General features: G+C 43.8%; 1 protein-coding gene across 5 annotated transcripts in view; it reads right to left on the bottom strand.

The window, feature by feature from the left end:
* The window catches only part of TTC13 (tetratricopeptide repeat domain 13), a 76,896-nt gene extending 66,345 nt beyond the window's left edge, over positions 1 to 10,551 (bottom strand). Inside the window, exon 1 of one of the 5 annotated variants that reach the window (XM_017885584.1) lies at positions 10,134 to 10,551. In XM_017885584.1, coding sequence (XP_017741073.1) covers positions 10,134 to 10,407 — 274 coding nt within the window. In that variant the 5' untranslated portion in view covers positions 10,408 to 10,551. The remainder of the gene's footprint in view (positions 1 to 10,133) is intronic. The other 4 variants (XM_017885583.1, XM_017885586.1, XM_017885585.1 and 1 more) reach the window with 4 other exon arrangements.
* Positions 10,552 to 10,625: the final 74 nt, after the last annotated feature.

Below are 10,625 nucleotides of genomic sequence, written 5' to 3'. Positions count from 1 at the left end.
AAAAAAAAAAAAAAAAAGAATTTGTTCTCCTGCGGCGGGGAGGGGCTTTTTTTTATTCTGGTTAAAAAAAACACACACACACACATCAGATAAAAGCAACCACGTTAGCCATTTTTAGGTTGTATGGTTCAGTAGTATTAGGTATATGTGCACTGATGTGAAACAGACCTCCAGAACTTCTTAAACATCCTTTTTTAAAAAAACAACTCTTGGGTCTATTTCTCAATTCCACTGCTGCTCTATTTCTAATTCACTTATACCAGCTTTGCTGTATTTAGGCCTTCTAATTTCCCTTATTACCTCTTCTCGCAGCTCAAGTTCAGTATCTAGTTCATTTATTCCCTTTCTTCTTAGCATTAAACTAAGAAGGCAGGGTGGGTTTAAGCAGAAGGTGACATCACTAACAGGTGTCTGAGGAGAGAAGGGGCAAGCGGAGCAAGGGGCAGGTGGGAGGCCATGGCCAGTAAAAATGAGAAAAGTCTGAATGGCGGCAGCAGCTATCAAGTTGAAACAGAGGGTCACAGTCTAAAGGATACAGCAAGTAAAAAAGACAAGGCCTTGAGGAAGAATTAGGCACAGAAAGAGGGAAAAGACACAGGTTTCCAGTTTGTGCAATGAGGGAAGAAGTGGTGCCATCAACGGAAACAGGGAGTTTAAGAGGAAGAGAGGTTTTAGAGGGAAGTCAAGAGCTAACTTTGGGTTTGAGTCAAGTGATTATGCTGGAAGCCGTCTAGCATGTAGTTAAGAAAGTCCAGAGAAAGGTAAATGCTACAGATATGGATGTGATGATTTGATAATCATTAACTTACGGTGGATGATAAGCTGAGACTGTTTAAGTATAATCTCTAAGAAAGCTTAGGAAGCTGATGTTTAATAAGAGAAGAGTTGACCCTGGTGAAGATGAACATTTAAGAGATAATGGGAGAATCAACTTAGCAATTTATCTTTTGTTAAAAGAACTATCCATTTCTTTGAAAGGTTCTACATCTGGGCCATAAAGCTGGACATAGTTATTGTAATGATTTTCATATTTATTTACTTGCTTATTCCTCAAGCCAAACACTTGTTTCTTCTCATTTTTCTTGATTAGGCTTGCTAGATAACTGTCTAATCTTAAGCTATATTTTCAAAGAACTAGGTCTTATAATTAATTCTAGTATTTCCCTGACTTCAAACTTAATTGATTAGTTTGAAGGCAATGTAACAGTGGTTCAGGGCAGGGCTATGGAGTCAGACTAACCCAGATCAGACGCTTCCCTGGCTGTTTGACTTACAGCAAGTCCTTTAGTACGTCTTAGCCTCAGCTCCTTCATCTGTAAAACAGAAATAACCACCCCCAGGTACCTTCACAGGGCTACTGTAAAGAATAAAGGTATAAAGCTCTGTGCATAGAAAAGGATTGTTAAATGTTAGTGTATGCTTATAGGCTAAAATCGTAGAGTTTTTCCGTTAAATTTTTCTATCTACTTTCTTTAAGCTTATCTTGGCCTTCACAGTACTTCCCAGCTTCCAAATGCCTCTACAAAACTTATTTCTTTTGATTCTCCATCCTCCAAGGTAGGTACAAGGCACATCATGCCCACTGTACTCATGGGGAAATAAACTCAAGGTTAATGATCATGTTTAAGGTCACAAAACAAAGACATAGCACAGCTGGGTCTCGCCACAGCAATGAAGAACAGGGTACATTTGTCACAACTCCTTCTGCCAATGCTGGGTCCTAGTAAGAACAATTTAGGTATAGCAGTGTCTTGAAACTTCTTTCCTCTCCTCCTAAACCTCACACACAACTGACCTTAAGAAGAGCAGTTTTGGCACAGTGACGAGGACAAAAGCTAACCATAGAAGGTCCAAGAGAAAGTGGAGTAGTGGAGGCAGTCCATATGAACATCTCCTTTGAGGAATTCTGCTGTAAAAGGAGGTAGATGGATGGGGCAGCAGCTGGAGGGATGTGTGGTCATCTTGGTTGCTTGTCTTTTCAGGATGGTAGTTATTAAGACCATCTGTATGCTGATGGAAGACAAGAGGAAATGACAGACAGTGAACAGAGAGCTGAACTAGGCAGAGGCACTGGCCATTCAGCCACCACAACAGCACAGAAAGCAAAATCGACCAGTCCATCTGCCGGCAGGCCAGCAGCTGGGGTGGTGGGGAGCAAGGAAGTTGTTTTCTCACTGCTTCTTTCTTAGTCAAATAAGATGACAGTCATCACCTCCAAGGAAGGAGAGAAGGTGGCACTGACAGTAGTATGTATTTCTCACACATCCATGTGTGTGAGAAAACTGACTGAAAGCTTGTAAGTAGCAAACCCATGGCCAATTTAGAAGGAAATCAATAGCTGCTGGGTAGCACTCATCACTCGACCACCTAGTTATAAGACGGTACACTGAGCTACTTGAATATAAGGATGACTGGGCTTTTCCCTTGGATAGGCTACAACTTATTTATTGACAGTCCTAATCCCAGGTACAGGGTAAACCTGGGAAGACAAGGCAGAATTCTTGTGGCTGGAAGAACTACCTGAAGGGCAGGTGGCTATGTGGTATCAACTTGTAGTGTCTTTTGCTTTTATCAATTTCTGCACATATAAGACAACCATAAGTGGCCAGGCACGGTGGCTCACGCCTGTAATCCCAGCACTTTGGGAGGCCAAGGCAGGCAGATCACGAGGTCAGGAGATCGGGACTGTTCTGCCTAAGATGGTGAAACCCCGTCTCTACTAAAAATACAAAAAAATTAGCGGGGCATGGTGGCAGGCACCTGTAGCCCCAGCTACTTAGGAGGCTGAGGCAGGCGAATGGTGTGGACCCGGGAGACAGAGCTTGCAGTGAGCTGAGATCACACCACTGCACTCCAGCCTGGGCAACAGAGCAAGACTCCATCTCAAAAAAAAAAAAAAAAAATACAACCACAGTTGACATCGTATACTACATTGCTCAATGGCCCCGAAATATAGTCCCAAGTGGTAAATTCCTTTTAGAGTGTAATAACAGACAAAATGCTCTGAAGAATTTATATGCTTCATTTAATGAAATGAAATATTCATCAGTACCTGAGATGTGTTATCGTAAAGCAAACTGAAAATAGAGACTGCCTGCTGAGTATTAAATTATAAAGTAAACATATAATTAATCCATTGGAACCAAGGATCCACAAAAGCCATCTTAAAGAGACAGAAGTTTTGCTTTGTTTTGTTTTTTAATAAAGCTTGAATGTAATCAAATCAAAGGTATCTTAACCCACATACAAATATTAACACATGTAAAGAATCAAAAGAAAAGGAATTCACTGCACAGGATGGAAAAAAAGGCACAGTAGCAAATTACATGAACAGAACAGAAGAAGGATGCCTTAACCAACAAGTCGGATGGCCAGGCCTCCCCCACAAAGGGCAGTTACTTAGCGTAAGTTTATAAACTAGACTGAAGATGCATCAGATGCTCAAAGTGACACATACTTTTAAGAGCTAAAAGCTTTCTCATAAGCCCACACATACTGGCAGACAACATCAACTCCACAGGGAATGCTGAAGCAGAGCTAGGCACTGACATGGAAAGATTAGTGACAAGGGAACACAGAGTCACTGAGAACATTGCAAACACCAGCAGGGAAAAGTTGCAAGAGACGACAACTGGTCCTCTCTTGTAAAGGTGGTCCTGACATGCACCAACTGATTCCTAAGTGAAAGTCTATGGAAAGAATGCCAGCACATGTGCAGTGTAAGTCCACTGCATGGTGCTGGACCCTAAATGAGATATAAAGACAGGCAAAACAGTTCCCAAATGCAACCACGATTAGCATGGAATGAGACTATCGGCAATCTTAAAAACAGACAGCTATTGATTTCGGTTCTTTCTGATTATGTAAGTTGTTCAGCTTATGAAAATGTATTGAGTTATCTACGCTTAGGACATATGCACTTTCCTGTATATATGTTGTATTTTGATGAAAAAGTAAAACCAAAACATAAGAAAAGGAAAATGTCGGAAAGCATTCACCCAAAGTTAAAAGTATTAAAATTCTGCTACTTTGATAAATCGTGTATTTATTCTATCCGCAAGATAAGATGAGCCCAAATAAAATGACCTCTTTAAAACAACCCATGTGAAAGGGAGAAGTTTTAAAAGTTAGTCATGTATTTATCGAGTGCAATGAAGCTAACCTGTCTGTACACTGAGTGATGCACATTGAAGAGCCTTGACTTTCCTTCAGTCATGCTCCAGGTAGGTTCTAAAACCCAAGCCACATAACTTTTGCCTCCATCTAGAGATTAAAAAATAATAATTAACCCTTATCACCTGAAGCTGAACAGGTTTAGCAATGTGTAGATCTTTTAAAAGGTAGATGTAACTCTTAATGACAACAGATATATGTGAAAAAGTGAATAATAGGCTGCCATCATCATAGGGCTTATGCTATAAAATGCTATTTCTAAACCAGAGGATTTTCTGAAAGATGCTGTTCAGTGAATAAAAGGGAAACACCCTCTGGCAATGCCACAGGGCCCAGGATGTGGCAAGATCACAATCTCTTCATCACTCTGTGCCTCAGTCTCTGAGCACAGCGACTTTGCCCTGGCAAATTTACTCAGGTACGCCTTGAAAAACAAGACGTGAAAAGGTCTGGCATGAAACTATGTATGATGACAAACACAGAAAATCAGAGCCAGGAGACGAAAGGATTGACCAAATGCACTCACAGTAATGGTTACCACAGTTGCTATGACTGAGCACAAAATGTGGTTCTCAACTTCCTCATAGAGCAAAAAAGGAAATAGCTCTCATATCATAAGTTTCCTTCTGTTGATTCTCTCCCATCTCTAGGCATAGCAATGATCTATGTGCTGTGAGCAGAAAGACTGACTTCATGTATTTAAATGGCCAATTCCTTAATTAAGAAAGCTACCATATACACCGACAATCTCAGTGTTACCAATTTTGTCAAAAACACAGAGCTAAGTTCACAGCTACTTCCTTATTTTTCTGGCAGTTCACAATTCCCAAATTAGACGGACAGACTCTAAATGCCTTTTCCCATAAAGAACTGTGGAAAAATAGAATAAACGCAATTCTGGGTTCATTAATTTCAACAAACTAAAGAAAATTAAGACATCAAGTACAGGGCTGCATCACTCAAGAGCAGTGAAAAAAGGCTGAAGGCATTGGAAAAAAGATTCTCACAAACTCACTGTTCTTGTTACTACTACATTTTCAAGACAAGAGGAGAAAACAAAAGTATTTTAAAAACAACTTATAGAAATGCATATGCTTGAACCATAAAATATACCTTATACTGTCTGTAAAGAGTACAAAGATATAATTTAATACATGATGCATACTACATTTGAAAGAGATACAGTTTAGCTTTGGTAAGAAGAGCAGAGGGGCCGGGTGTGGTGGCTCACGCCTGTAATCCCAGCCTTTTAGGAGGCCAAGGTGGGCGGATCACAAGGTCAGGAGTTCCAGACCAGCCTGGCCAACATGGTGAAACCCCGTCTCTACTAAAAATACAAAAAATTAGTCGGGCTTGGTGGCAGGCACCTGTAATTCCAGCTACTTGGGAGGCTGAGGCAGGAGAATCACTTGAACCCGGGAGGCGGAGGTTGCAGTGAGCCGAGATCACGCCACTGCACTCCAGCCTGGGTGACAGGGCGAGACTCCATCTCAAAAAAAAAAAAAGAAAGAAAAGCAGAGAACCTGAATTTTTAAATCAATGAACAAGTTACAATTTCACAAGACCTTAATTCACCAGATCTATAAAATTAGAGTGGCAAATTAAGATACTTCTAAGATCACTCCAAATCTCACTCTATCCAAGTCTTAGTTCAAATGTCTCCTTACCAGAAGCCATCCCAGGCCACCTCTTAAAGTAGCACCTGCACACTGCTCTTTATCCTGTCACACTGCTTTATTTTCAAGGCATGTATTACCAGGCCCTACTATATAGAGTCATGCGCCACATAATGATTTGGCCAATGATGGACCACATATCTATGAGAATGGTCCCATAAGACAGTAATACCGCGTTTTTACTGTACATTTTCTATATTTAGATATACAAACACTTGTCACTATGTTACAACTGCCTACAGTATTCAGTATAGTAACATGCTACAGGTCTGTAGCCTGGGAGCAACAGGCTATACCATACAACCAAGGTGTGTAATGGGCTATTGCATCTAGGTCTGTGTAAACACTCTTTGATGTCTGCACCATGATGAAATCGCCTAACGACACATTTCTCAAAACATATCCTGTTGTTAAATGGTACATAACTATACTTATTTCTTCCCTCATCAAGACACAGGATCCACACTAGGAACTCAGTCAGCTGTGCTGCATCACCAGGGTCCAGAATACTAAGTAGCATCTAGCAGGTATACAAATACTTTTTCAATGAAAGAACAGACCCATTCTAGCCATGCAGTTCAAAATACTAGGTTCGGTGAAGCATCCTTGTATTTGTAGTCAAATACAAAATTCTAACAGTGATTTAAGAATGTAACTTTCAACAAAGCTTAAAGGTATAGGACTTTATCATTAATATTAGTAAGAAATTATACTAATATGCAACAGTTACTGAAGATAACACACAAATGGCCAGGTCAGGTTCAAATCCTGGCTCCACTCTTCACTGTGTAACCTTAACTTCTCTGTCTCAGTTTGTAAAATGGGAATTAAAAACAGCATTGGCCAGGCATGGTGGCTCACGCCTGTAATCCCAACACTTTGGGAGGCTGAGGTGGAAGGACTGCTTGAGTCCAGGAATTTGACCAACCTAGGCACAACATAGCCAGACCCTGTCTCTACAGAAAAAAAAAAAAAAAATAGCTGGGCATGGTGGCACACATCTGTAGTCCTAGCTACTTGGGAAGCTGAGGCAGGTGGATGGCTTCAAATCAGGAATCCGAGGCTGTGAGCTATGATAGCACCACTAAACTACCTCCGGGGAAAGAGAGCAAGACCCTGTCTCTAAAAAAATAGAAAAAAACAACAGCACCTACTTCAGTATCAAAAGGATTAAAAAAGATTGCAGAGTGTTTATGATGATATAACTAAAAAAGTGAGGAAATAATTGGAAAAATACTTCTGTTATTTCCTTCTACAGTTACAAATTAAAGATAGGGCTTTGGCAACAGGAATTTTACTTTTATTTTTAAAATATGTACAATACAGTGTTCCTTTTTTAAAAATATTATTTTCTCTACAAGTAAACAGAGAAGACAAATTTGTGGTTATATATGCTTTTCAAGTAAAAGGTAAAATAAATAAAATCAAAATCAAAAGGTAATGGTAAAAATGTGGAGTAGAAAATGTTAAAAGGGGGAACGGGAAACATGCAAAGCTCAGGCTGAGACATATGGCACCAGAGGGGCATCCATGCCTGTAACCTCTGCAGTGGATCTGGGTAGGACTCAGCCCACTGAGCAATTAGGCTGTTCCCTGTGACCTGGATTCCATGTGATGGTGGCGTGTATAGCTGGGTCAGCCATTGCCAGTGTGTTGTTTTTGGACTGGTGGGCTCCCACCAGCCACTGTCCTTGTATGTACAATCACTGGCAGTTCTGTCTCAAGGGAATACACATACTGCTTGTAAGAAGCTATGCAGATTTAAATTTAGACCCAAGCAGGCATCAGCTCAGCCATTTGAACCTGAAAGCTGTGGGAAAGATTCTGAAAAGTGGTTGTGCTGCTGTGCTTGTCCTCAGTGTATGTGCTGGATTGATATGAACAGGTTTGTGGCTGGACAGGCAAGCAAGAGACGATGGCATGATCAATGCTTAGTAAAGCCAAGTCTGTATGATTCTGAAGAACTGACTAGTTCTGGATTCTGACAATTGTCTAGACCCCAATGTTGCTCAAATGAGTCTCCAAATACAGAGCATCAGCTGCCCCTCAGGCTATGGCATGGTTAGTTGTAAATCCTGAATTCATCCCCACATCCTAGGACAGAGAAGAAATGAAGCAGGTTTCATAGGGTCCAGCTTCTACACAGTTGTCCAGGGCGAAGAGGGAGAAATGAGAAGTATTTCAGTAGCCCCTACAACAACAGAGATGGCTTTTGTTGCATACTGCAGCCAGGAAAGCTGAGGGAAACAGCTGGAGCTCCAAGTAGTTGATTCTGGAAATGAATTCTTGGGTGGCCACAGCAGCAGCTGCCCGCCTTTAGCACCTGTTGGCAGCTACTCGCACAGCCAGAGGAGGTGATCTGAAAGACTCAGGTCGTTCATTTGCAACAGTACATTTTAAATTCCAAGCTAGAAAAAATAAGTACTACATGGGAAAGAGAAAAAGAAGGTAGAAACATCTAAATAAATTACGTTTAAAGCTTCATGATACAGTGTTCATCCTCCAGGGAAAAATCATAATACAAGTCAGAGCTGGCTTGAACAAGGGTTCTTAAATACTGGTGGTTAGCCTGATGCCAAAGAATCAAATGAGGCACCGACATCAATAATACCAATAGATTTCATAGTATTAATCAATATATACCTTCTACTGTCTAAACGCTGGGGCTCCTTTAGCCAGTAAGTACCACATGACCAAAAGAGAAAGGGAAATTTACCCAACATGCACCATATGCAAGTAAATACTACATATGTGGTTTGCCTACCTACAACAACTTAGTGGTTAAGACAAAGGTTTTGTCTGGAGCCCGACTACATGGGTTCCTCCTTTGGCAGCTGTGGGATCTCAAGAAGATGACAATTTCACTATGTTTCAGTTTGTTCATCTGAGAAAATGAGCCACCATCTAATGAGGTGGTTATTGTTTTTCTGACAGACTAATATACTAGGCTCATAGACCTAAAGCACTTAGAACAGCACCTGGCATACAGCAAGCACTCAATATATGTCAGCTACTTCTCATTTCCCTCACAGCACCCTCGTGAGGAAAATAAAACCCCACAATTAGGTGAACAGTGCTTTCCACTTACAGAGGAGGCATTTTACAAAGACAGGTAATTCACTAGCTCAGAGATACAGAAAGTGGCCGTAAACGCCATTCGTTTTCCACTGTGCAAGGCTAGCCGTGTTATGCTGTTACCAGCTACCGCCTACTGCAAAATAAAAAAGTCACATACCTCTCAGTGAGTGACACTTCCTCAAGGAAGTCAGATTGTGCTAAAAGGAAATCAGATTGTGCTAATCTTCATGTCTCATCTCAACTAAAAAAAAAAAAAGTATTGTTTTCCCAGGTACACAATGCTAAAGAAAACCGCTGCCAAGTCTTAAAAGCAACCATCTCCTAGTGAGTTTGCTAGACCCAGGCCTTTCCCAAAGCAAGCCATAAGGGAACTCACATAGAGAATGGGGAAAGAGAAAGGGAGGGGATTGATGGGTAAAAAGACTCACGACAGAACTTCAAAACAAAAAAAAATGTACACATGTATTTTGTCCCAGAGGCATCTGCTATTATTTATTAAACTGAAGCCAGTATCGCCCATTCTTAATGAATGAGCTGGCGTAGCTCCAATACACACAGGGCACTGACACACAGGCTCAAGGCCTGCAGGGGCCTTCTTTCACTCTGGGAGACACCTGACAGATCGCAGGTTAATCTTAAACAACTGGAAGCAAGATGTCAAAGAGCAGATAAGAAGGGCTTGCTCTTTTTTTCCATTCCAGGGATCGAATTTTTAGGAACTGTTTTATACGAGACATTAACCCAGGAGATCAGGAAACCTGATTTCCAGGCCTAAGATGGGCCAGGCGTCTCCCTACCGGGGCGGGCTCCGCAAGACGCCGGGCTGGGTGCTCATCCGTCCGCCCCTCCCTCGTCCCCTCGGGAGGCCGGCGGCGGGAACAGGGCTGTCCCGGGCCACCTGCCGTCTCCCCTGCTACCCTTCCAACAGTCGCTTCAGTCTCAGGAGAGGCCGCCCTGGCCCCGGGAGCATGCTGTCAGCTCTTTTCTCGACTCGCCGCCCCGACCAGAGGCGTTTGCAGGAGGGCGCGCGGCGGCGTGGGTGGCAGCGGCGGGAAGCAGCCCGACAGGACCCCTGGCGGAGCCTGCTCCCGCGGATCGCGCGCCGTAGCCGGAGGCGTGAGGCCCGGGCGGCCCGTACCCCGGCCCCGGACCCCAGCCCCGCCGCCCCGTGGCACCGGCCGACTTGGACGCCCGCCGCCCACTCACCGCCGCACTCGGCAGAGTACTGGTCCCCCCAGTCCCCGGACTGCGAGCTGCAGCCGCCGCCGCCGCCCGCCGGGGCCTCCTGCTGCTGCCGGTGCTGCAGCTCCTGCTTGAGCAGGGAGACCGGCGAATAGTGCTCGGTGGCCAGGGCGCCCGGCCGCGGCCCGGCGGACAGGACCCCCAGCAGCAGCAGCAGCAGGACACGCCGGGCGGCGCCCGCGGCGGCCACAGCGCCGCCCCAGAAGCAGCAGCAGCAGCAGCAGCCGGCAGGTGCCATCTTCCCTCAAGGCGCATGTGCAACAGCCCTTGCCCGGCTCTCAGGCCTCCCCGCCTCTAACCCACGGCGGGCAGGTGGACCGTGGCAAGGGGGTGGGGCAAAGGGAGAAGCATTGTGTGCTGGGAATGGTAGTCCCAGCTCGACCAGCCTCGGGCCACCTTGCCGGTGCTGGGACTACGAATCCCGAAAAGCCCCGCGCGGCGCAAATCTTCCGGTCT

This window comes from Rhinopithecus bieti, unplaced genomic scaffold, assembly GCF_001698545.2.
Source record: "Rhinopithecus bieti isolate Rb0 unplaced genomic scaffold, ASM169854v2 scaffold_14839, whole genome shotgun sequence".
NCBI classification, from domain to species: Eukaryota; Metazoa; Chordata; class Mammalia; order Primates; family Cercopithecidae; genus Rhinopithecus; species Rhinopithecus bieti.
The sequence above is the reverse complement of the archived record's forward strand: the minus strand, read 5'-3'. Positions and strand labels throughout refer to the sequence as shown.